The sequence below is a fragment of the Colletotrichum aenigma genome (assembly GCF_013390185.1).
Source record: "Colletotrichum aenigma strain Cg56 chromosome Unknown KSG_Cg56_contig01, whole genome shotgun sequence".
Classification (NCBI taxonomy): domain Eukaryota; kingdom Fungi; phylum Ascomycota; class Sordariomycetes; order Glomerellales; family Glomerellaceae; genus Colletotrichum; species Colletotrichum aenigma.
The window spans coordinates 6,235,367-6,260,214 of NW_023500907.1; the positions used below are offsets into that span (position 1 = coordinate 6,235,367).

Sequence of the window (24,848 nt, forward strand, 5' to 3'; positions counted from 1 at the left end):
AAGGTACCTAATTGCGCCTTTTTCTTATGCCCAGACTCAAGGATTGCGAGAGCCAGGTTTTATACGCCTCATTGTGCCATCATGAATCAAACTCTCGTATGTTGCGAGAGGAGTTTAGCCGGTCTGCGACGGACGGACGAAATACATCATATTTCGGGTTCATTTTGGTCTCGAAAACAAGTAGCAACGGGGTTTTCGAATAATCCAAGCATGAGATGTACGATCTCCAGCTGTGTAATTTACATCAAGGGGGCTGGGCATGCTTGGCACGCACTTGATCTGACTGCTGCAACTTCAGATAATCAAGCCTTATCCCCAAAGACACTTGTCTTAACGCCGTTATTTTGGAAATCCCGTGGGGGTTATGTGTGACCAGAAACCAAAGGAGACAGCCTCATGCAAGTCTCAGACAAATTGGGCAATGATCATATTCACTCAGCAAGGGGCAATTGTAGCTATTTTGGTGCTCACTCGATAGTTGTTAGCGACAGGGCTTAGCGCAGTGGGACATGTAGGGCGAGAATTGGCTGGGCACATACCCATCATTACATGACATCTTACTCTGTCGACTCACATACATGTACACCACTCAGCAGTGACGTGTTGGAAGTTGGTCCCATCTCATCGCGAGAAACATGACCCTGTTGGAGCAGCGCGGAGAAAAGGGCGGGGCGTCCCGCCAGTGGCTTTTCTACAAAAGATCCAAATTGTTTGGCGGCCGACAGATCAGGCAGATCAGCAACGACGCCGACTGGGGGCTCGTTCGTCTGAACGGCTCCTTCCTCGCCTACCCCTCCAAATTGGGAATGATGCCCTTCAGAGCGGCAGTCGGTCGATCAAATAGGCATCTGTCGTCTCAACAGTTGGATGATTAGACGCATGCCGCGCCACAGCCGAGACGCTAGCTGGACGTCTTCTTAGGGTGGGCCATCGAGTACTAGAGAGCAACACCAAAGTAAAGGGAATGTTGGTGTGGCCCACAGAAGGATATCTGCAATGCTACCCACGAATGTAGACGGCGACGGCGTGCCCGCCGGAGTTCGCACTGTCACAAAGCCGCCAAGAAGGCAGCCAAGACACCACTGTATGCCCCCAACACAGCCAAAGATCCTGTCTCTTCCTAGAGCTCCGTCTCTGATGCTTCTGCCTCGAAGGATTCAGTAAGTGTTAATCCCTTTGGACACCGAAAGGGCCTACTGTAGTGTGATTTGGTGTGAGCAGACTCCACACGCGGCAGCCAGGAGCTATCTGAGTGGCTAAAGCTCTCTCAAATGTGCCACCTCGTCGGCAGCAGGTCGAGCCGCTGTGCCTACGTCCTTCTGTTGGCCTTAGGGACGAGATGCCGTACAACTTCCAAAGCTTCTCTGATATAAGACGCGGGTTCCAAGTTCCGCGCGGTTCCACAAGAGGTCCACGCAAGCCGCTAGCCATCACCGCGTTGCATTTCACATACAATTAGAAGACGAGCGGTGAATGATAGACGCACTGGACCTTGATACTCGTTGGCTGGTTTACCGCCTGCATCGACCTCGGCTACGTCACCATGTCACAGAAAAAACGATCGAGGGCCGGCTCCGGCCCTGTCGAAGTGAGTTGCTCCTTGAACTTTCTTTGTCGCATTCGCAAAGGCTCAGGCAGAGCGCATTCATGCTACTTCGCATTCGCATGCCATTTCATATTGGCTAACAACAAGCAGGACAACACTTCAGATACCCGAGATCATCTAGGTAAGTGGAACGTTATAGCCCAGTGCTTAGACCTAGGCACACTGGGGATTCGGGAATCGAAGAACAACCACCGACGGGTAAAACATGATTTAGCGTGCGACCAGTGTCGAATCAAGAAAATTCGCTGCGGAAAAGAGCGACCCAATTGCTCCAATTGCACTCGCATGAATCTCGATTGCAATTGGTCTGGTCACGGCAAGAAACCAAATCAAACTGTTATGCTGTAAGTCAATTCTTTTTACCTGCCCCTGTCAGATTGGTGGATCACTACCCTGAGAGCATGGACATGAACCCAAGTTGTAGCCCTGATTCCAGTTGATTGACGCTATGTAGGAACAAATCTATTTCCAATATGGGAGAGCGTCTTCGGCTGATCGAAGGCAACATTTCCGGCATACAACGCTCTCTTCAACGGCTTGACTCAAGCATGACAAGTCGCCTTGGATTAGCCAGCGAAGACGTTGTTGCATTCACAGGTACCGGCTGCAGCCCACCAAGAGGTACATCCAACCATGGCAGCAGCACCATCAGCAGCAGCAGCAGCTCGGTAGTGTCTGACATGTCCTCTCTTGGGTATCATATCGTCCGCGACGCCCAGGGATATGAACGCTGTATTGGGCCGTCTTCTCTATTGTCACTAATCCACAATATTGATGAACTTGCAATACCAGAACCTGAAGGCGCCGGAACCAATGCGGCGGCAGCCCGCGAGATGATCAAGGAACTCGGCTACAGCACGGGCCAGCCACTGTATTCAAGCACACATGACGCCTCAGCAATCAAGGCTCCTCCGATGCTGATCGTCGAGGCCCTGATTGAGCCTTATTTTGAGTCGATCAACTCCCATTTGCCCATCTTCACCCGGGAGGGATTCCGCCGCCTGATGGACGCCTCCCGTGCGGAGACCAACCCCGCATACAACCGGCCGTTTGCCATCTGTGCCAATAACATGGTACTATTGACGCTTTCAGCCAAAGCGTTGCACTCGCGGGCGAAGAGCACCTCACCATCCAACCTAGAACCAATCACGGAATCAATTGATGTCGAGCTTATACAATCTTTCATCGGCAATGCCAATCGCGCCATGGTCCAGGTTGAGCAGCTTCTCAGCCCTCGCCTGGTGAACGTCCAAGCTCTGCTGTCTTTGGTGGGTACAAGGGAGCCCTCTGAAAGCTACTTCGCTGACATTTGAGCATAGTGTTTTGTCGCCCAAATGTGGCTTTCTGAGGATGTTTTCAATCTTGCATTGACTTTGGCAGCCCACGTAGCCAAGTCCATGGGCTTGTACCAGCCACAAGCGTCCTCGTTGACAGCATCCAGCCTAAGTTCTGAAGAAGTTCAAGAACGAAGGAATGTTTTACAGTGTCTGTACTGTCTTGATAAGGCAGTCTGCTGGAACATTGGTTCGTTGCCCAGCGCCTCCACGGACGTGGTCACGACAACAGAGTCGATGAGGCCGTCGGAAGAGCCGCCCTCCCTAATGGACGCCAAGTTTTCTCTTGCGCAAATCGAAGACGACCTGTACACAGTCTTTTACTCCAGGAACGCCGCTATGCAGGACCACATCGCCATAAAAACCAGAGCCATCCGAGAACGACTAGAGGAGTGGAGAACGGCTTATCGTCTTGAAGAGCAAGACAGCTCATTCGACACAGGCTCTCCGTTTTGCTCAAAGCTAGAGCTGGATATTCCCCTTCATTTTGCCCGGATGAGATTGATGTGGCCTTTCGTCAGAGAGCCAGAGGCAAGAGCCTTGCTTCTTGATGACTGTCGCACAAGTCTCCAACTTCTCCAACAACTTTGGAACTCAACGTCGAACCACGATCATTACCCTAGTTTTGCATGGTAAGAGCTCCTTCATACCAAGGTGTTTAAGAGTAGGGGCTAAAGCTTCGCAGGCTGATTGTATCCTTCCCCACAAACGTCATCTTTCATTTTGCTAGCCAGTTCGAAGATCCACAGTTCCCAATGGGTGACCTCGAACTGCTAAACTTTCTCTTAACATCACTCCAAAATGTCTCCATGTTCGCGACAGAGAATTCTTACGTCGTCCGATTTTGCAGCTTCGTCAGAATTCTTACAAGTCTCGCCCATGATATTGTCGACAGTCGAGACGCAACTTCTTCTCCGGAAGTGGTGCTTCACACCATGGAGGCTTCGCCAACACAGACACAGAGTCAAGGGGAATTGGAGAATTCAAGACCCAGAGTCTTCGATGGACAAACAGTCATCAACACACAGGATGCTTTGCATCTGCACGAAGACCTGGATACGCTGATGACTATGTGGGAGAATGGTACCAACGCCTTTGCCGGCTTCTCCAGGACCAATGATCTGATGGTATTTGATGACTTTCCACCAAACGTGGACAAAGGGCTGTGGGATCATTACAATCTTACAGGCGATATTCATGCTGATCGGGTACAAGAGACGGATTTGCTTCACCAAGAAGAGTTATGACTAGTTGCAGATTACCAGAAGCGTGAATTTTGAGGACTGAGCGGGCGCGTCGGTTTGGCTTCGACTAGGGTTCTATGATTGATTGAATAGAATGACATTTATCATCTGATGTATTCATTGTTTTCGCGGAATACCAATTGTACCATTGATCTCAGCAAATGTACGTGAGCTTCCTTCCTCTTAGCGATTAGCTCGGAGCCTGATGCTTCCAATGAGGATTGAACAGGGCCCAGCGCTCATTGCTCAATGGGTGGTGCAAGTTTCAATTGGAACGGGCTCCGTGCTCCGGTCTTGCCTATTTTTAATCCAGGCATATTCCATCACCTGGAAAAGGCCAAGAAACGGACGAAATCCTGCAGCCCAAACCTTCTTTCAGCTGGCTCCTTCGGTTAACCAACATGGGCATGATCTACTGGCTTTGCTCGAAAGCATCGCCCCGAATTGCACATTGTACCTCATTGATTGTCGAGAATACATGTACTGATGACGCATTTCTATTGGGTCATGTTGATTGACCAGCTATTGCAGAAAACTCCCGAAACAAGACTAACACTCAAAGTACGCAAGATGGAGATTAGAAAAACCGGTTGCTGTCGACGCTTCCATAATGATGGCTCCACAGCGCCATCATACCCGGACGCCAACGTTGTCGACCCACGGGTATTCATCCTGCTTCTTACATTTACCTAGAGGGAACTCGCCCGCAGCTACACCCGTGCCAAGTTACTATTTTGCCTTATGCAGTAGGGTGCTCATTGGCCAAACCACCTGGTAGCACGCTCACAGGGAAATGACTGAATCGTAGGTCCTTAACCGGATCAGTCTGAGATAATCAATAGAAGTTGAAACGTTTGAACAATCTAAAGAAACCTAACGAATAAAATCGCGAGTTGACAAACTTCATGCATTCCTCCATAACTCTAAACCAATATCTAAGTTCCTCCCGAAGCCTTGAACGACGTCGGTCTCCTACACCTCAAAAAGACTCTTGTTGAGCATGTTATCGTCAATGGGTCTTGGGGGTTCAAGAGTTGCAATGGTCTCTCTTGTCTGCCGGAAATGAACACTTCCGTAGCGGAGTAAGTCGGCAAAAGTGCCTGGAGCCTGGTCTTTGCCAATATTCTCTGGCAAGTCCCACAGAGTGCCGAGGTGAGGTGAGTGAGTCAACCCTTTCGCGCGTGTAACTTTCTGCAGACTGGCACTTGTCAAGATAGTCCACACCACCTCCTCAGCCAACTTGTACTGCTCAGACTCCAAGTAGCATCGCTCGCCATCGACGGGCATAGCCAAGATGTCCAGTAGCTTTTGGCCACTCCCGGCAAACCCGAGAATCATCTCACCGGGCCAGTCTTCGCAGACGGTATCGAAGACGAGCACTTTGTCGCACCAATAATCGGTCCCAGAGAAACCATCTCCTGCGTCGTTGGTGAGGCACAGCCGAACCCATGCCAGAACCTGCCAGATGTACTCCATGGCAGTCTGAGGAGAGACCTTCCAATCCCAGGTAAGGTTCGCATTGTCTACAACTTCAAAAGTCTCGTCCTTGGCGAACTCGAGCAGAGGATGGCTCAGCATGCCGGAAGACTCCTTGCGCCCGGTCCAAATGTGGATGATCAGGTCATGCCAGAGCTTGATGAAAGGATCTCCTTTCCGCGCAGCAATGAAGTGATTCGCCCACACTTGGTCGTAAATGAGCGGAAGGGCAATCTGGTAAGGTGTGTTGGGGTTGACGAGTTCGTCCCAGCAAATGCGGTCAATGTGACGGATCAATATGCTGCCCACGTCCATGCATACGCCGCCGTAAGTGTACATAGCGGCACCTCGTATGAAGTCTGCACTATGCTGCCCAGCCCATGGTCCTTTCATCGTACGATCGACGAAAGCATTAGGAAAGAGGTCGGCAGGAAGATACTTGAGAACATAGTTCGGCGACTCCGGTACGTTGTCCAAAACACGGACAGTCCAATCCGGCCCGCAGATCCGGACCCAGTCAACCACGTTGCGCCGGGCCCAAAGGGGTGCTGTGTTTGTCTGTCAGCGATTATCCACACGGTAAGAAAGTTGCATCATACTGTTTATCAGACCGGTGTCCCAAAAGGCCCATATGTTTTTCTCAGATGTGACGGGAACATGTTGACTGAGTTGCTTGAGGATCTCGTCTTCGGATCTTGTATCAACGAAATCAAAAATTTCCAGAGAGTCCCGGTACTTCTCTGGGATGGAAAACTTGCGCTCGTTGCTCAGAGACCCCATGATTAACACATTCGCATAGTAGCTAAGACATCAGTTTCAGCATCTTGAGAATCGCTCCCAGCAGAATAGCTATTTATGAAGTCCCGACACGAAATGTTTGATCAAAGCCTTTGCAATCGAAACCCGCCCTCCGTGGTCTCCTCGGACCATTAGGCACTGCCCCTGGTCATCCCGGAAGCCGATGAACATCGTGGCCAGATGAATCCGTGCCGGCCTGAGCCACGGAATGCACCTAAGACAGGCGAAATTTCTTTGACTGATTACTGCGTGAGACATGGACTTGGCGGATCGAAGGCTTGGTGCCGATAGGCATGCCAAGAGCCGGTGGGTGGAATCCGTCATCCGGGTCAGCATTCGCAAGCTCGCACTCGCTTAACCCATTTATCGTCTCTGGGCGCCAATCCAAGTGATCGAATTTCATGGCTTCTTCGCAAGTTTTGTCGGCTGGATTATGACATAATCCGAATGCGAATGCGCGAAGTCGTGTGGGAGGCTGGCTACGAATATTACGGTTTGCAGGGCGAAATGGACGCGGTTTCTTTAACGCTGTCATGGTCTGGTATCTGCATCTACATGAGCTGGAGCTGCAGACCACTTGATAATAATTTGCTCGTGGCAATGAGTACATCATAAAGCTTTTCGTTCGGAAGGTTTCGCTGCACATTAGAGCAGCACAGCCGGTGCATCCCACTCTACCTTAGCAATATTATTCAATCTTTCTTGCCAAAACACTCACTCGAGGGCGGCAAACCACACGAAAAACTCGACTAGGGCGCGATGGGGTCTTCTCATATACGGGAGAACTCAACTTCTTCGGGAGTTCGATTGAAGATGGAAGAACCGAAACCAATGTCGGCGACGAGGGCTTACATCGTGCGTTCTTTCTTCCTCACGACGAGAATATGCCGTACTGACTCACACAGCGCATCTTCACCTACCTGGGGCCCAAGGAGATTGTTCTTGAGGCTATTGCCGTCGCCGCTGCAGCGGTGTCAGGTTCCGGACTTGCCCTTGTGAACCTTGTTCTTGGACGATTGATTACGGTCATCACGAACTATATCTCCGGTCTCTCAACCAAGGAACAATTCATGGAAGATGTCACGAAGCATTGTTTTTACTTCATTTACATCGGTGCAGGACGTCTGGTCTGCACTTACATTTACATGACGCTTTCGACCTACTCGGCCTTCCACATGGTGCGCAATTTGCGCCGTCAGTTCTTGCGGGCGGCGCTCAGCCAGAACATCTCATACTTCGACATGAATTCGAACTCCATCTCAACACAGGCATCGACCAACGGAAACCTCATACAATCGGGCGTTGCTGAGAAGTTAATGATATGCTTTCAAGCCATGAGCACCTTCGTGTCGGCCTTCATCATCGCCTTCACATCGTACTGGAAACTGACGCTGATTTTGCTCTGCGTGCCCCCGGCACTCATGATCGTGATCGGCATTGTGGCCACGCTGGAGGCCAAAATTGAAACAGACATGCTCAGCATCTTCTCTGAGGCTTCTTCGTTTGCGGAGAGCCTGATATCGACTCTTCGTACGGTGCAGGCCTTCGGAAGTCGGGAGACGCTTATGTCCCACTACGAGACGTTTCTCAACAAGGCACAAAAGATGGGCGCGAAGAAGAGTCCGTTGTATGGGGTCTTGTTCAGCATGGAATATTCCATCATGTACTCGGCAATTGGGCTTGCCTTTTGGCAAGGAACCAAGATGATTTCGCGGAATGAGGTGGCTGACTTCGGGACAGTCTTCATGTGAGCCATCTTCAAATCACACTAAACTGTTTATGAATCTAACCTCGGAGCAGTGTCATCATGTCCGTCATAGTCGCAACACTGACTTTCACAATTATTGCGCCCTATATGATTACATTTCAACGAGCTGGGACGGCTGCGACCCAACTATTCTCTCTCATAGACAGAGAAACTCAAATGGATCCCTTCGATCAGTGGTCTGGGGAAAGGCCGGCCGATGTATTTGTGAGCGGAGAGATTGACATGCAAAACATTACCTTCAGTTATCCTACCCGCCCAGAGGTGGCAGTTCTGGACAATTACACTCTCAAGATCCCCGCCGGGAGAGTCACGGCTCTTGTGGTAAGTCCAGGCACTAGTGTTCACTATGGCACATCTTATGCGTGGTCTTCTGACGTTCACTACGACAGGGCGCTAGCGGATCAGGTAAAAGCACCATTGTCGGTCTTCTGGAGCGGTGGTACGAGCCCTCCGCCGGAACAATCACATTAGACGGGATTCCTATTGAGGATTTTAACCTGACATGGTTAAGAACGCATGTCAGACTTGTTCAGCAAGAACCGGTTCTTTTCAATGGGACTGTGTTCGAGAACATCGCCAACGGACTAGTGGGGACTAGATGGGAGTATGCTTCAGCGAAGGAACAGCAAGAACGAGTCGTAAGGATCCAAAGCCAGCCAAATAATTCAATACTTCGGCCACTGACTCGGAGTTGCTGCAGGAAAATGCCGCCAGGCTAGCCTTCGCCCACGATTTCATCACAGAGAAGCTTCCAGAGGGCTACAGCACTATCATTGGTGAGCGAGGGGGTCTTCTTTCGGGCGGCCAGAAGCAAAGAATTGCTATAGCCAGAAGCATCATCTCTGAACCCAAGATTCTTCTCCTTGACGAGGCCACCAGCGCACTGGATCCTCACGCTGAGGGGATTGTCCAAAAGGCCTTAGAGAGTGTTTCAAAGGGTCGCACAACTATTGTCATTGCTCACAAACTGGCAACAATTAGGAAGGCGGATAATATTGTCGTCATGAATAGTGGTCGCATTGTCGAGCAAGGAACTCACCAATGGCTTCTGAAGAAGCGGGGAGTTTATGCGCGGTTGGTCCAAGTCCAGGATCTCACGGTCCATGCGAAGGAATCGTCGAGACAGTCGCAAATCGAGTCCACTGGGGCTATCATCGACAAGGAGACTGCTCTTGAGCCTGGTCTGTTGTTCGAGGCTGGTATCGTTGAGCAGCGGCAGCCATTGGCGTCGGAAAGTCAATACGACTTTGACCAAGTCCGCGAAAGAGGTTTAGTCAGTGGTGTTGTGTCTCTGATGAGAGAAAACCCCGAACTAAAATGGTACTTTGCGGTCATTGGGGTGACATGCATTCTTGGCGGTGAGCTTCTCTCAAATTTACATGTTGGAGTTCATACTAACATTGGTTGCGCTAGCTGGTGCGTTACCTGGCCAGTCGATATTGATGGCTCGAGTTATGGATGTCTTCAGACTCGAGCCTCATAGGTTAGGCGAGCGTGGCGCTTTCTACTCCCTCATGTTCTTCGTCTTGGGTCTAGGGACCTTCGTCAACTACTTCACTCTCGGATACATCACCAACGCAGCCTCTCAAAAGATGCTTGTGAAGTATCGGAAGGACCTGCTTAACGGTCTCCTCAAACAAGACATGGTGTTTTTTGACCGTCCAGAAAATACTATTGGGTCTCTCACAGGAAGGATTGATACCGTCGCCCAGGCCATGTTGGAGCTCATGAGCGTCAACGTCGTGTTGATCGTGATTACGATCATAACGATAATTGCTTGTGCAACTTTGTCTATAGTCACCTCGTGGAAGCTCGGTCTTGTCGGAGTCTTTGCAGGTCTTATTCCTCTTTCGCTGGGGGGATACGCTCGCATTCGTTTGGAGATGAGGATGGACCAAAGTAATCAGAAGCGCTTCTCGGAGAGCGCCGCAATCGCATCCGAGTCGATTCTGGCAATTCGAACGGTTTCCAGTCTCGCCATCGAGGGCCGCGTTCTTGATCGCTACACAGAGGGGCTGGATCAAGCTATTCGCCAATCCATTTTGCCTCTGTTCCACATGATGCTGTGGTTCAGCTTCACACAATCTGTGGAGTACTTCATCCTGGCCCTCGGTTTCTGGTGGGGTTGCACGCTTGTCAAAGACTCGCAAATCTCATTCTATCAATTCTTTGTCAGCTTCATGGGCGTATTTTTCGCTGGCAATCTTGCCAGCACCTTGTTCTCTTATACCAGCAGTAAGTCGGGAGATTCCAATGACATTTGACCAAAGACCGGCGCTGACACTGCAACAGGCATCACCAAAGGGAAGGGGGCCACCCATTTCTACCTGTGGGTGAAGTCATTGCAACCAACAGTTCAAGAGACCCAGGAGAGCCGGGCAATTGTGCCACAGCGGGCGGTCGAGACTATCGACATGGACAGCGTCAAGTTCAGCTATCCTCTACGTCCGGACGTCCAGGTCTTGAAGGGAATCAATCTCAACATTCGGTCAGGAGAGTTCGTGGCTTTGGTCGGGGCTTCTGGCTGTGGCAAGAGCACCATCGTTTCGCTCCTGGAACGTTTTTATGACCCGACTTCCGGCAACATCAGGGTTGATGGGGCTCAACTTATTGATATGAACCCCGATGCTTACCGATCTCATGTCTCTTTGGTGCAGCAGGAACCGACGTTGTACCCGACTAGCATCCGAGAAAATGTGCTTATGGGCTTAAAGTCGGATCCATCAACCACTAAAGAGTCTGAAGACAACGCTGTCGAGAAGGCACTTCGCGCAGCCAACGCTTGGGACTTTGTCAGCTCCCTCCCCGAAGGTGTCAACACCCTATGCGGCACAAACGGATCGCAGCTTTCTGGAGGTCAAAGACAACGCATTGCCATTGCTCGCGCACTCATTCGAAAACCTCGACTTCTGCTCCTGGATGAGGCTACCTCAGCACTTGACACTGAGTCTGAAAAGATTGTGCAGAATGCACTTGCCGAATCAGACGTGGGCAATCGAGCAACAGTGGCAGTTGCACATCGATTGAGTACAATCAAAGATGCTGATCGGATTTATGTTTTCAGTGGTGGGCGCATCTTGGAGCAAGGCACGCACAGTGAACTATTGAGGTATGGAGGGCTTTATAAACGGTTGTGTGAAGCGCAAAGCCTCGGATCATAGTTGTCCATGAACATGACTCTCATCAGCTGGAAATGGCCGCAATCACTTTTAGACAGACTGTAGATATATAATATATTCCCCATTAGACGTTTTAAACTAGATTTTGAAGAAGACGTGTTGCAATTGAAAAACGATAGTACAAACACAGCTTCAGCGATGAGCCTGGATCTCGGCAGCTGTCGGAATGGAAAATTAGTACTTAAGTGACATTTAAATTATTATACTGTACCTTTCTTCGGCATCGGAAGACCGAGTGTTGAAATATCGGTACTAACTTTGTCTGGTTCATCCGTCTCTACTCCATCATACGAGCCTGAATGCAATGTCAACATTCTTTGCACCCATTCAATGTCCTAGTAAGCTCAGAAGACCCCCACGCAGGTGGACGATAAGGCTCACGAAAGATTTACACAAAAACGTTCGTTAGTTGCACAAACTTAGTGAACAGAAGATCAATAGATAACCAGTGTCCCCGCGTGTCTAGGGTAATGCACAGCTGCCCGATAAACATTCTTTCGATGCACGATAATCGAAATTCCCCACCCCCAAGAAACCATCAGCTTACATGTAGGATATCTAATCTGAACAAGATTTGGGTGCTAATGCAAACTTAAGATTCTCTATGCCTTGAGGCTTGGAAGGATGGAGAGCCTTGGCCACTAAACTGATTCATGAATTGCTCGATTCAACTCCTCCTCGGTTGGAAGATTGACGATGACAAGGTACAAGACATCCTACAAGGGTTGTCAGTTAAGTTGCCGAGAGGCCCATGGGGCTCCTCACCTTTTGCAGTAGACTCATCCAGCCGCTTTTTGAACCTGATTTTGCCTTTTTCTTCTGTTTGGTCGTCTCAGAGACAGGCTCCGCCTCGTCAGGCTGTCCATCCATGTCATTAGTTGGCTGACTGTAGTGACCTCTGCCAAACGTCTTGCCCTTGGTAGACCAGTCTCCGCCGGTGACGAATGCGACAATATCTCCGCTAGCAGCCGGGTGAGTCGGGTCAGCGTATCGCGACCGAAACTCGGGCCTTGGAAGGGAACTGGCAACCGTAAACGTGGGGTTCCTTTCGATCCACTTGACCTGCGCGCGTCGGTCCATGAAGTCGTCAAACCAGATCTCGCCACGATCTAGGGCATTCTTCCTTTTTCCATTCGAATGTGTCTTCATCGCTTCGGCTGTCTGTTCGGGGGATGGAAAGAAGAGTGGCGCTGGTTCAGGGGAGTAGAAATCCCCGCTAGAAGGTTGTGTCCTTCTCTTGACCTGTGCTTGCAAACTCTTCATGATGGCGTCCGTTGATGTCTTTTCTTTCAAATTTCTCATTCTCTGGAGGAAGTCGACGTCTGCATTGGGCAACGGAGCACTGATTACTCCCCCGTCAAAGCCCACAGGCGTCATCAGTTCATCGCTTGCATCAGGCTTCCACGTTGTGATTAGGCAAATCAGCCCGCGCGGCATGAAGAAGTCCTTGTTGATATGGTCGAGGAACTTGGCAGACTTGCTACGGCTCTGAATCTCCATGGTAGCGTCCGTGGCGAACGCGACGGCGACGCCCACCAGAAGCATGAACGGTTCAGGCGTGGCCATACCTGCGAGGCCGGCCAGATTCATGGCATAGAGGTACGGATTCGGTTCCAGAGCCTTGTTGAAAGTGTCGACAAAGTCGAGGAATGACCCCTCATCAATGTCTGCATTGGCTAATATGGGTGTATAAGCTCGCACGAAGCCACGAGCACGCTTCTTTGGTCGCCTTTGAGGTACGACAACTGGCAGCTCTATCCTTGTCGAAGTATCCCTCCCTTCTGACGGAGGGGGGTGTCTTTTCAGGAAAGCCTGGGCAAGATCAGCCGGCTCTTTTGATGCCTTGTTCTCCGTCGGTCCTTGAGTCCTTATCTGATTTGTCTGATAATCTTCGTCGTCGCGTCTCCAAATGCTTTCGTTGATTTGCTCTGGCGTAATGATCGATGCATCCTCAAGCTGCCCATTCGAAATTACTATCTGGTTTGCTTCTGATTCCTTCCTGTCGCGTCGATACTGCACAACCTCTGACACAAGACCGACGATAGAAGCTGCGACTCTGATGATGCCGTCCACGGGATCATTCTTGTTACCGATGACTGAGTCCGACTGCTTTTTCTTCTTTGTCTTGTTTTCACTCATTGCATCCTTCACAGCCTGCGTGGCTGCCTTCGTTGCCAGCTTCTTCCCCTGCTTGAGAAGTGCAGCGTGGCCCATGGCTGCGAATGATTGGTAACAACGAATAGCAATCGAGCGCAAAAGGATGAGATGGTTAAAAAACCTTTCGGGGGGTGAAACTTGGAAATTCAGCTCTAAAGGTTTTTCATAATCAACTTGGATCTCAGTCACGTTCAAAGACGGAAGCCCCCGCGGTCGCTGGCCTGAAGACATAAATCCATTGCGGCTGATGTACCCCATGATACATGTCTTACATGGCCGAATGAAATAGGCGCTCTCACATGAAATCCACCTTGGGAGGCTGCATACCCAACCCCAACGGCGCCTGCGTGAAAGCTACATCGGCTATGCTTAAGCGAAAGCGACACCAAACGACAAAGGTTGGGGCTATCACTCTGCCGCCGCAGTAGTACTTTTACATGAGCCCTGATTACGAAGGATCAGCTGCATGTCGATCCCTTGGCGTCTGCCTGTCTGCCTGTCTTATTTTTGCGAATGCGGTCTTGGCGACGTACCATGAATTCCAGAGTGATTCTGGGGGCGCAGCATTTAAGGAAGCGAGTGCGATTGCAAAGCCCTGGAAGGTAAGACATCTTGGCGAGGGAGAAACTTACGGTTTCCGCCAGCCAAGTACGGGCCATTGAGACGCATGGTAAGCAAACATTGGTGAGACAAACAGCCAATGTTGCATTCGGCCACGTCAATCAGCGGCATCCGGACGCCGTCTCCGGGGACGGCGGCAGACGGACAGCTCTGTCCAAATCACAGGAACAGAGGATATGGAAGTACGGCTCACTTCTCATTTACGAAACGTATGATCGGCGACGGGAATCTGCTCAGAGGCCTGAACAACGGGTCCCGGATGTCTAGCACCACAGGAAGGGCCGTCATGGGCCATGATGCGACTCGATTTTGTTCTCGCTTTTACAGCTGTGGTTCATCCAGTCACAGCCTCTAGTCTTGATTCATGCCCTTCCACTTGAGTACGGTCTTGGGTGGACTTCCTGCCAAATAGCTAATGCCACTAAAATCCAAACGCGCTGTCTTTTTTCCCAGAACCCAGTATTCTCCGCGCACATCTGACGCAGCTTGATGCGACCAAGACACATAGCATCTTCAGGTTCTTTCAGCACATGTAGCCTGCGACAGCAGTTAAAAGCTTTCACAAACAAACTTACTGTGCTGGAAGGATTTTCAGCACTTCAACTTAAATATTTGTGTTTTGAAGCCCCTGTAACCTCAGACTGATGGATTGCTGTGGTAATCCAATCGTCTGAAGTTGAGGGAGGAAAACATTTCCGAGAAAACGCACCCAGATAGCTTACCTCGCACGATGTGTTTGTATCCGATATGGTTGGAACCCTGCTACATGGTGCTGTGATAATACAGTCAGACCATCACACAAACCTCATGGCTTTCGTCACTTGGCTATGAGGCTGGATCGTCTGTTCAAACACGTGTTTGTTTTGTCTAGTCTCTCCTGTGGCGAAATAAGGTGATTTGAATAGTTTGAACCTCAAGTTGTGATCATTTTATTCGTCTATAGTTAAAACATTAGGATAGCTGCCCGCCAAGTGCCTCTCTAATTGAAGATCTCTCTGACATATCTTTCCCTGGGCAACTCCTGCTCCCATCTATCTGTGTCTTGCGCCATGCTCTTGCCGCTTTTCTTATCAGCTTCGTACAGCATCGGACCCAAGACATCAAACACGCCGTCCGACATCTTCTTCCCCCCGCAAACATAGACCACAGCGCCTTCGTCCCATCTCTTCATTAACTCACCCCGCTTCGCCTGTATGCTGTCCGTAACGTACTTGAATTCGGCACCCGGATCACGGCTGAAAGCGCGGTGAACCTTGACAACACCGAGGCTCTCATAATGATTGAACTCGGCCCGATACATGTCATCCAAGTTGGCGCCACGGCAACCATAGAACAATAAAGCTGGAGCCAGCAGTCCCTCAGCCTGCGCTCGCTCCTGCACAAACCCACGGAAAGGCGCCAGACCAGCTCCCGCCGCAATCATGATGATGGGCGTTGTTGAGGGGGATGCCGGTAACCGAAACTCGCGGGGTGCCGGGAACAACGAAGCATAAAGAAGTTGTCCGACCGAGACCGCTGTCAGGAAGTTGGTTGCAACACCGCAATCTGCGACGCTAAGCGTGAGGTCGGTGTGATGAGGGTCCTTTACTGGCGAAGACGAGATTGAGTAGGTCCTGGGGCGCATCTGTGGCAGCATGGAGAGGAACCTGGCGAAGGGTAGGTTCACCGAAGGAAATCTTTCGAGGAGATCCAGAACTGATATATGCTTGGCTCGGATTTCCGCTTCATAGAGGTCCTCAGCCAGGCCGAGGAGAAAAGTCTTTGTGGCCTCGTCTAGCACATCACTTCGACTCCCAGAATCACTCGCCTCAGTCGCATCAGCCAACGCTTTGATGTTTCGCTGGCTGGCTGCTTGACCAAGCTCAACGTAAGTACTTAGAAGGTCTCCTGCTGAGACTGGCGTGTCGACTGGTAACCCGAGGGGTCTGGTACTGCTGATGATCAGAACCGCGTCATGATCAAGCTGAAAGCGTGACAGGGCACGGGTCACCATCCTCTGGCCATTCTTGGGAAGTATCTGGAGACGATCGCCAGTCTGAAATCGAATGTCATCCGGCAGTCTGAGGGTCAGATGATGCTTCTGCGGGACATCGGGATGTGAGAGTTGTTGCGTCTGAGTGACTGCGGCTCGAAAGAACCCTCGCCGAGTGGCGAGTCTCCCTGGAATACCAGGCTCGATCTTGACAGTCATGTCTGCTCCCACGGTTTCCACTGGCTGAACGTTATACTTCTCGGCGAGTGCTGGCCAAAGGTTTTCCATCGACCATCTCTCAGCATCTGCAAAGAGATCTGCCGTTGCCATGTCGGAGAAGGTGGCTTCAGTGAGCCGTACTGCTCCAGCCTTCTTCATCATGCCATTGACAAGAATGGGAACCCTGTTGTGCGTGGCTACCCAGTCGCTGTGCCCTGCTTCAAGTCAATGTGGAGCCAAAATAAGGGTCGATGAAGGATATTCATACCTAAGCCAAATACGCTATAGCTCACTCCCTGAAGGTCTCCGGTTGCAAGGCCGCTCAGCCATTTCACAAAGTCGTCGGCGTTGTCAGAGGGGTATCCATTGTAAGAGGCGGCGATGATAATGACTGGCTGATCCTTTGGCAGCTTTCCCACTGCGTTGTTCATTTCTGTCACCGTCAGGGCCTCGAATCCAGCCGCCACCGCATCATCGGCCAACCAGCGGGCGAGTGCCTCGCCGGTGCCAGTATTGGAACCATACAAGATCGTCATTGGATGCGCAGGCTCGGTTCTAAGCTTTGGTCTCTGAGCATTGGGATTGGTCTTCCGTTGAGTGGGTTGGCTTTCCTGTTTGAAAAGATCCCCTGGCTTTTTCTCGTGACGCAGACGTGCCTTCATCCTAAAGCCATCAGGCTTGATGGTAAGCGTTTGAAGGACCTTGAGCTTGTAGTTTGGGTCATCCATCTCGAAGTCGAAGTACTGCAGGAGCATGGCCATGGCCTGGGCGGAGTTTAGCCTGTTAGTTATTGCGTTGATAGACATAAGGGTGGGTTGAAAGGTGTACCATCAAAGCCTCCTGCCAGGCAAAGGCTCTCCCAATACAAGCCCTAGCTCCGTTTCCGAATGGTTTCCACGAGTTTGGCGGCAACTTGTTGAAGCAATCACGCTGCATTCGTTCAGGCTTGAACTCCTCGGCGTCATTACCCCATACGGCGGGATCGCGATGTAGCTGATGCAACACAATAACGATCGGATCCTTCTTGTTGACGACATACTTGCCACCTAGAACCTCGCCATCCTTCAAGGGACGTACATGAAATCCAGGTGCAGGGGCATGCAGCCGTATCGTCTCCTTCAGAACGGCATCCAGGTAAGGAAGCTTCTGGAGGTGTTTCAAGGTCATGGGTTCGCCAGCTTTGAGGATGGAGTCGACTTCCATCCGCGCCTTGGCCATCTTGTCCGGGTTTGCCAGCAAGAAGTGAAAGGCGAACGATAGCAGACCAGATGTTGTGTCATGCCCTGCGATTAAGAACGTGTGCAAGTTCCACATGATTGCGTCGTCGCTAAGCTTGTCGCCAGTCTTTGGGTCCACGCCGTGAATCATCAAGTCAAGTAGAAGCTTGGAGTCGGGGTCTGGACCTGCGGAGCGGCGCTTACGAATGATTTCCTTACAGATGTCAGCCATCGTCTGGATGTCGGCCCTGTACTGCGCGTCGGCTTTGAAGCGCATTGCGTTGATGGCATCCGGGAATTGCGCTTTCTTGTCTGACTCGACGAGGACTCTGGAAAGACTTTTGACGTAAGCGTGCATATCATCATTCAAATAGAAGCTATTCAGTCTGTAATCCATAGCGCAGAGAGTGATCGTGTCTACAGTGAGACGGGTGAAGTCGTCAACCGCATCTATTGAGGCTTCAGGACCATGTCGTGCCCTGTATTTTGTGTCAGCAACAAACCGCAAACAAAAAGACGGTACCCAGGGACGTGCCATTTCAGACACATTTGTTCAATGATGTCTTTCATACCATCAAACATGTCATGAATCTTGAGGGGGCTGAAGTTTGGGAGGAGGATTCGATGTGCGACCCCCCACTCGTGATTTCCGTGTTGAGCTGTGAAAAGCCCGTCGCCGCCAGCGTCTCGAAGGTGGTGTAGGGCTCCGTATACAACTTTACAGAAGCGCTTTTCATCGCTGAGTTCATTGGCGAGCTCTTGAGAGCCGACGATAATCTCTCTTGTTGATCCAGTATAAAGCTGAATGATGGGTCCTGTTATTTGTCAATTCAGAATCGGTCTCACACGTGGTCCCAGGAATGGAAATAATACCATAATCTCTCATAAGATCTATCACAGACTTTAGGGTGTCATTGATGTCGACATCCAGCACACTGCCTATCAGGGGTATGGCTAGAACTTGTCAGTACGGATCATGGCAGATTACCAGAATTGTTCTTACGTGGAGGGCCAGGGATGGGGACGATGCCATTGAGCATCTCCTGATACGTTGGCTTTTTCCTAAATAGAAGCTGAAGTGCCCACTGAAACCAAGACATCTTGGGCTCCTGAAGAATTGCGGATTTGGACACAGATGCAGACTCCATGATGACTTAAATCAGTACTCAGTTGAGGAATTGAATATGATGGACATGATGCAGAACACTCATGCTCCAGGCAAGCCTGCTGGGCCCTTAAAAGACCCCTAAAATGTCAATTGCAAATTAAATCTTTTGACGAGGCACGAATAAACAGTCTGACCATCTTTCGATCGACATTCGAGAGCGGACTGCCCGGGTCCAAGTGGGGTCCGGAATCCGGGCCCCGGTCCGGCCCGGAAACTGCTGTTCAATCCGTCGGAACGCGGACAGCGGACAAGTGTAAGCTATCATGTCGCCGCAGATCAGATGCAAGCAAAACATTGTAGGATTTGATCCTTCTAGCTGTCGGACTCCGAGCCGCTCAAACCAGCTGGCCGCGGGGACGTTCTGCAATAAACCATGAGGTAAACTGGGTATTGTGCCTGGATTCGGGATGCATCCTCCCGGCACGAACACTAGGTTTTGATAAATGTTCCCATCGTAAGATATTTTGGGAGCAGCTTGTAACGGATTTATTTTATCATCTGAACAGACCAACTCACTCGTCATCCCGTCCGCCGGTTCATAAAGTCCCACAAACATGGCAGCTCCCGGAACCAAGACAATCCGCAACTTGAACGGTACTTGGATTGTGGTATGCTAATGCCCATTCAACTGGTACCACGATTATATTCTAACAGGATGCAAAGAACAGATCGCTCTCGGATGATTTGTCAGACACTTTGGCAATGGTAGGCAACTAATGTTCGCGTCCGTCAGAAAGCCCCTCTAACCTTTACCCAACTGCAGCAAGGTCTGAGCTGGATCACTCGCAAGGTCCTCACCAGTGGCGGAATCAGCCTTTCCATCACGCAGAACTCCTTGACATCCGAGGATTCCGGCGACGACCCAATCTTCAGCATCCACCAGGAACAGACAGTGACCCCCGGCAACTTCAAGAGTGAGGATAACTATGTTCTCGACGGCGTGGATCGCGACCAAAAGACGCAGGCTTTTGGAGCTCTGGTCACAAACGTCAAATTCGTTTCGATTGACAAGGTTCAATGCGGCGACCTTGGTGGGCGGCTTCGGGAGTCTGGGGTGACTGAGGTTATTGAGGAGTTTAGCAACAGCAAGAAGGGCGCTTGGTCGACGTTGACCACTTGGGCCTTGGAGGATGTTGATTCTCATAGACGCCTGACTCAGTCTAGCACTACTGAGAAGAACGGGAAGAGTGTTACGGCTCGATTGGTTTATGATTTTGCGAACTAGGGTTTGCGAAGTTGTGCCTGGTCATTCGTACATGCCAGTTTCGGAGCGTCACCCGGTTGCGTCTAAGTCAGGCACTTGATAGGCAAATTCCTCAAAGCTATCGTAAATCAGCGGAACCTGTCATTTCCTGTGAAAATCGTGATCTTGATTTATCATGTCTTTGCTATCACCCTTGGTGTCCTCTTGTTACCATCAATTATCCGCCCGGATAGCCAGCGGTCTCCCCCGAATAGCGAAACTTTGCCTTATTCATCGTGGCAACCCCTCAACCCAATCCGATGCAACTACTAGCAGCCAGTAACACATTGTTCAGGGATGAATTCGCAAATGTCACGCAACATTTAGGTATGATAAGATTCACTTGGAATCATACGCTGAGGATATTAGTATCCTATTGAAAATGGACTTTGCCGCGCTTCTGCTGTTTCACCCAGATCTACCTGTGCAGAAAAGAGAGTCATGATTACCCGGTGCCTCATTCAGCCAAGGTCGAGATAAAGGTCAAGCGGAGATAACACCACCAATACGTTCTGCCCTGGATGTTAAGCATGGCAGAGGTGCAGTCAGCCAAGTGATTACGGCCCGTAGCGCTAACTGCAAGAACGGCGACCCCGACAACTCGGCACAAAATTGCTATCATGGATATCGGAGTCCGGTGAGCGGATTCCAAGCACCAACGCACAGACTGGAGTCTTCCTAGCTCATGGATAAGAAACAGATTGCACCATCTGGCAATCATATAAAGCCAGCCTTTCACAGAGAGTTGAGACGAGAAGCCAACACCATCAGCCATTGCAATCTCATTCCTCTTTGAATTACACTTTACACTTCTTGAGATCGTCGTCTACACAATGAACTCCACAGCAGACGAGTCGGTCTTCACGCAAATTGCGCAATGGAATCAAGCGCAAGAGCTCAGAGCTCCTAAGATGAAGGACGTCTTTTACCGCAACCTTGAAGAAGCTCTCGACATGCGACGAAGCCAGCATAATCTCATAACTTTGCGAAAACGTAAAGATAACATTGACTTTTCTTCAAACGACTTTCTCTCTCTCGCTACATCCGGACAGCTCCGTGAGGCTTTCCTCGAAGAGCTTCATCGGTACCCCAATTTCACTGTTGGCAGCACTGGCTCTCGTCTCCTAGACGGCAACAGCGATTATTTCGAGGATCTCGAGGACGAGATCGCTGCCTTCCACGGTGCTGAGCGTTCTCTTATCGTCAACTCCGGCTTCGAAGGCAATTCGGCAATCTTCTCATCCATTCCCCGGCCAGGCGATGCGATCGTGTTCGACGAGCTCGTGCATGCCAGCGCCCACGAGGGTATGTCGCGCTGCATGGCTAAGGTCAAGGTCTCCTTCAGCCACAACTGCGTCGACTCTTTCCGTGAGGTTTTGGAGATGGTGCATGAGTCCGAGCCACTGATTCAGCGAGGACAGCGCGTTGTACTCATCGCCGTTGAAACGGTCTACAGCATGGACGGTGACGTGTGCCCGTTGAAGGAAATGGTTGAGGCCGCAAAGGAGGTTTTGCCAAAGGGAAACTTCCAATTCATCGTCGATGAGGCGCACGCCACTGGAGTCGTTGGTGATAAGGGAGTTGGACTTGTTTCGGCACTAGGCCTCCAGAGAGAGATTGCCATTCGCCTACATACCTTTTCTAAAGCGTTGGGGGCTTCTGGCGGTAAGTCATCTCCAGCCACCATTCGAAGGCTCATTTCTGATTCTTGATCGTAGCTGCCGTACTCTGCAACGATACCATCCGGACCATGTTGGTGAACCACGCCCGACCCATCTGCTTCACCACAGCCGCATCATTCCCTACCCTGGCTGCTATCAAAGCAGCTTACCGACTCCTCGCAGATGGGAAGACAGAACCGGTAAGTGCTCAAAAGCTCTTGGTATCAGAGCTTTACAACTTGACTAACGGACGAAAGTCTCGTATGCGACTTCAGGAACACATTCGGCTTTTCTACAAGTCGATCACTGACAATCAACACTACAAGGATGTCCGTGACGCTGGAATCATTGACATTCCTCTGGCCGAGGAGTGGGAAGCACAGCCCATTCTTTCCCACATCGTTGCAGTCCTCACAGAGCCGCGTCACAACTACTTCCTCTCAATTCACCTCCAGCTTCTGCGCTTCTGGGCTTTCCCCGTTGACCCCCCTGCAGTGCCAAAGGGAACCAACCGCGTTCGCATTGCATTTCACGCCAGCCTCACCGAAGAACAGGTCGTTGGACTTGCCAATGCTATCTGCGAGTGGGCCAAGGAGATGTTGGACATCAAGAAGAGTGGGAAGGAGGGTGCGCTGCCGACAGCGGCTCAGCAGGTGTACAAGATTACGTCCCTGACTCCTCGCTTTGATCAGTACTCCGTCGAGTGAGGTTTGACATGACGCGCGGTACATCCTTTTCTTTCGCGAGGGTCACTTTATCAGTTTAGAATGTTAGAACGTCTTCTGTTTGGAATTTAGATTCATCAAACCAAACGTATGGTGGTCGCAGCTACTAGTGATCTGCCTTGCGCGCGAATACTCAACGCGAAGAGTGCGAAATTCAATCGAGGACTATAGTGTCAGAGACTCAAGCCGCTCTAAAGGTGACGACAATGCTGTGAGATGAATCGTCCAGTTCTCGAGTCGTTACAGAAAGTATGTCAAGTTTGATCTAAGAAAAGCCTATCTTGGAGTCTGAGGACCGGAGAGTTCCCATCTCAAGGCTATTCATCAACGGTCTGGTGAGGATGAGACTTCGTGGCCAGGCAGTTTCTCATAGCGAATCGACTCCAGTAAATGATTGAGCGAGAATGTGATATTTTGTGAGTTCTTTAGATAAGTCTTTCTTCCGCTGCGATGACCTTCGACCTTTCGCTCGCCGGAAAGTGTATTCTAGTCGTTGACTCGTCCTCCGGAACACTTCACCAATATTATTGGATTTGTTTTATTTGGGAAGGCTTCTGGGCAGTTGTACCATTGACAGACTCACATGAGACGTGAATTTACTTGCTTCTAGTGGAATGCGAGCGCCATGTTGCAAGTTTTGTGTGTTCTAGGTCGTAGTTGCTTGGTGCACGAGTACAGTCTGGTGAATGAACCTGATGCTGTGCTTGCTCAAAAGAGAACTAACCCCTCGGAAAGGAAGATGGAAGCAAAAATCATTCAAATTCTGCATTACTGCCCGGAAAAGCAGCCGCCGGAGTAGGCAATCGTCGCGGAGGATCGGGCCCCATTCCCGGAACGCCGGGGCTGACGCGACCGGATCCCGGTATCCGGCATCACCACTAAGCGTCTAAGAGGACGTGGAAGGGCAACAACAATAAAATACGGTGAAGACCCCATACTTCAACCTGTTATTTCTGATCTATCACCATCGATTCAACAGAGATTACCATGCAGAACTTCACTGGCAAAGTATGTTAAGACTCTTTGGTGGGCTTTCTGACTTCTGACCAATGTTAGGTTGTATTCATCGCGGGAGGATCGACTGGACTCGGCAAGTCGATCGCCGAGATCCTTGTCGCACGCGGTATGGGAATGCCGTAACAACTCGAGTATTTTTCTAATAAGAATTAAGGTGCTCACGTTACGATATTTGGTCGCAGGCTCCAAGTGTTGCAACAGACCCGAGAGGAGCTCTTGCAGCTCGCTATCAGCCCGAAGCAAGAGATCAATGCCGTCGCGCTTGATCTTATGAATGCGGCACAGGAAAGTTGAAAAGTTTTCAAAGATATCAAGGGCCTTTCTTAATACGTCCAGCAGGTCGATAAGGTCTTCAGGGAGCAACCCCGTACTCCCGATGCGCTGTATTGCGTCGCTGGGGGCTGCGTTTCCCAACTTGGCTTCTTCACAGACCTCTCTAGCCAGCAGCTTGAGCAATGCATGCAAAACAACTACCTAACAAGCGCTTTCCCAGCTCATTCGCTTCTCAAACTGTGGATCGACGAAGACAAGAAGAGCTCTGGAAACGAGGGACAGAAGACGCGGCAGCTTATCTTCATTAGCAGTGCAGCTGCCCTCTGCAATGTTCCTGGCTATATTGCTTATGCAGGTGCGCGAGCATTCAATTCGTTAATCTCTTCTTGAGATTGTCAGACTCACATGTGTACCATCAACAGCCCCCAAATGTGCCCAACGGGCACTCGCTGACACCCTCCGCCAAGAAGCCGCCATCTACTCTACTGCAACCTGCCAGTACAAGGTGCACTGCGCTTTCCCGAATACCTTCATGACGGATGCGTTTCTGGACGAGCAGAAGACCAAGCCCGATCTCACCAAGCGGATCGAGTCGTCTGATGGCCCTATTGAGAAGCTTAAGACGAAGATGCTTTCGGCTGAATATGTTGCAGAATACATTGTCAGAGGGGTGGCGAAGGGGGATTTTGCTCTCGTCAGTGACTTCGACACGGAGGTTCTGTGGAGCAACATGGTTGGCTCATCACCCAAGAGGGGCTTTGGCTTCGTCGACTCTATCCTTGGGCTGCTTTCGGGGTTCTTGGTCTGGCCGATTTTGAGATACATCTGGACGCGCATGTGCACCCAAACTCAGAAGAAGAGTGTGTGACGCAAAAGCACAGAAGATCAAGTGATGGAGATTCGGTTTGCAGAATGGCCGGGGTTTGAAGTTTTGTTTAAATTATTATGCAGCTGGTGCAGTGGAATAGGTAGAGCGCTTTGATATTTTTTAATGTCCGTTTTCAAGCTGGTTGCGCAGAAAGTCCCCAAGTATAGTCATATGTTTCCACGTAAACGTGCAGCATGCAAACCGCACAGAGCTGCAGGATAGAACTTAGGCGACGGTAAGCTTGGCCCGCCAAGCTTTCGCCTTCCCAGATGTCACCTGACTAAGCTGGTAGGATCCAAAAG

The 24,848-nt window shown here is 50.5% G+C and overlaps 8 protein-coding genes across 8 annotated transcripts; 5 read left to right on the forward strand and 3 right to left on the reverse strand.

The window, feature by feature from the left end:
- Positions 1 to 1,543: 1,543 nt before the first annotated feature.
- CGCA056_v001638 (uncharacterized protein) lies at positions 1,544 to 4,187 on the forward strand (the record flags this gene model as incomplete). The annotated part of the gene is made up of 5 exons (XM_037316898.1): positions 1,544 to 1,588; positions 1,697 to 1,727; positions 2,399 to 2,874; positions 2,926 to 3,572; positions 3,626 to 4,187. 5 exons carry the CDS (start codon positions 1,544 to 1,546, stop codon positions 4,185 to 4,187), a joined length of 1,761 nt encoding a protein of 586 aa, XP_037185305.1.
- A 969-nt stretch (positions 4,188 to 5,156) lies between these two features.
- Positions 5,157 to 6,440, reverse strand: FCK3-0 (putative glycosyl transferase FCK3; the record flags this gene model as incomplete). Its single annotated transcript, XM_037316899.1, has 2 exons — positions 5,157 to 6,208; positions 6,260 to 6,440. 2 exons carry the CDS (start codon positions 6,438 to 6,440, stop codon positions 5,157 to 5,159), a joined length of 1,233 nt encoding a protein of 410 aa, XP_037185304.1.
- An 831-nt stretch (positions 6,441 to 7,271) lies between these two features.
- Positions 7,272 to 11,326, forward strand: pmd1-1 (Leptomycin B resistance protein pmd1; the record flags this gene model as incomplete). Its single annotated transcript, XM_037316900.1, has 8 exons — positions 7,272 to 7,313; positions 7,364 to 8,205; positions 8,259 to 8,547; positions 8,616 to 8,864; positions 8,927 to 9,584; positions 9,640 to 10,461; positions 10,519 to 11,213; positions 11,291 to 11,326. The coding sequence occupies 8 exons, from the start codon at positions 7,272 to 7,274 to the stop codon at positions 11,324 to 11,326; spliced, it is 3,633 nt and encodes a 1,210-aa protein (XP_037185631.1).
- Positions 11,327 to 12,137: 811 nt separating this feature from the next.
- CGCA056_v001641 (uncharacterized protein) lies at positions 12,138 to 13,619 on the reverse strand (the record flags this gene model as incomplete). Its single annotated transcript, XM_037316901.1, has 1 exon — positions 12,138 to 13,619. The coding sequence occupies one exon, from the start codon at positions 13,617 to 13,619 to the stop codon at positions 12,138 to 12,140; it is 1,482 nt and encodes a 493-aa protein (XP_037184544.1).
- Positions 13,620 to 15,162: 1,543 nt separating this feature from the next.
- FUM6-0 (Bifunctional cytochrome P450/NADPH--P450 reductase) lies at positions 15,163 to 18,739 on the reverse strand (the record flags this gene model as incomplete). The annotated part of the gene is made up of 6 exons (XM_037316902.1): positions 15,163 to 16,589; positions 16,643 to 17,138; positions 17,203 to 18,070; positions 18,115 to 18,406; positions 18,465 to 18,545; positions 18,595 to 18,739. The coding sequence occupies 6 exons, from the start codon at positions 18,737 to 18,739 to the stop codon at positions 15,163 to 15,165; spliced, it is 3,309 nt and encodes a 1,102-aa protein (XP_037185629.1).
- Positions 18,740 to 19,313: 574 nt separating this feature from the next.
- CGCA056_v001643 (uncharacterized protein) lies at positions 19,314 to 19,984 on the forward strand (the record flags this gene model as incomplete). Its single annotated transcript, XM_037316903.1, has 3 exons — positions 19,314 to 19,367; positions 19,423 to 19,464; positions 19,523 to 19,984. The coding sequence occupies 3 exons, from the start codon at positions 19,314 to 19,316 to the stop codon at positions 19,982 to 19,984; spliced, it is 558 nt and encodes a 185-aa protein (XP_037185630.1).
- An 851-nt stretch (positions 19,985 to 20,835) lies between these two features.
- On the forward strand, positions 20,836 to 22,370 carry bioF-1 (putative 8-amino-7-oxononanoate synthase; the record flags this gene model as incomplete). The annotated part of the gene is made up of 3 exons (XM_037316904.1): positions 20,836 to 21,667; positions 21,721 to 21,863; positions 21,921 to 22,370. The coding sequence occupies 3 exons, from the start codon at positions 20,836 to 20,838 to the stop codon at positions 22,368 to 22,370; spliced, it is 1,425 nt and encodes a 474-aa protein (XP_037185635.1).
- A 1,005-nt stretch (positions 22,371 to 23,375) lies between these two features.
- Positions 23,376 to 24,546, forward strand: tsc10 (3-ketodihydrosphingosine reductase tsc10; the record flags this gene model as incomplete). The annotated part of the gene is made up of 4 exons (XM_037316905.1): positions 23,376 to 23,396; positions 23,445 to 23,511; positions 23,899 to 24,033; positions 24,101 to 24,546. 4 exons carry the CDS (start codon positions 23,376 to 23,378, stop codon positions 24,544 to 24,546), a joined length of 669 nt encoding a protein of 222 aa, XP_037184924.1.
- Between the last annotated feature and the right edge of the window lie 302 nt (positions 24,547 to 24,848).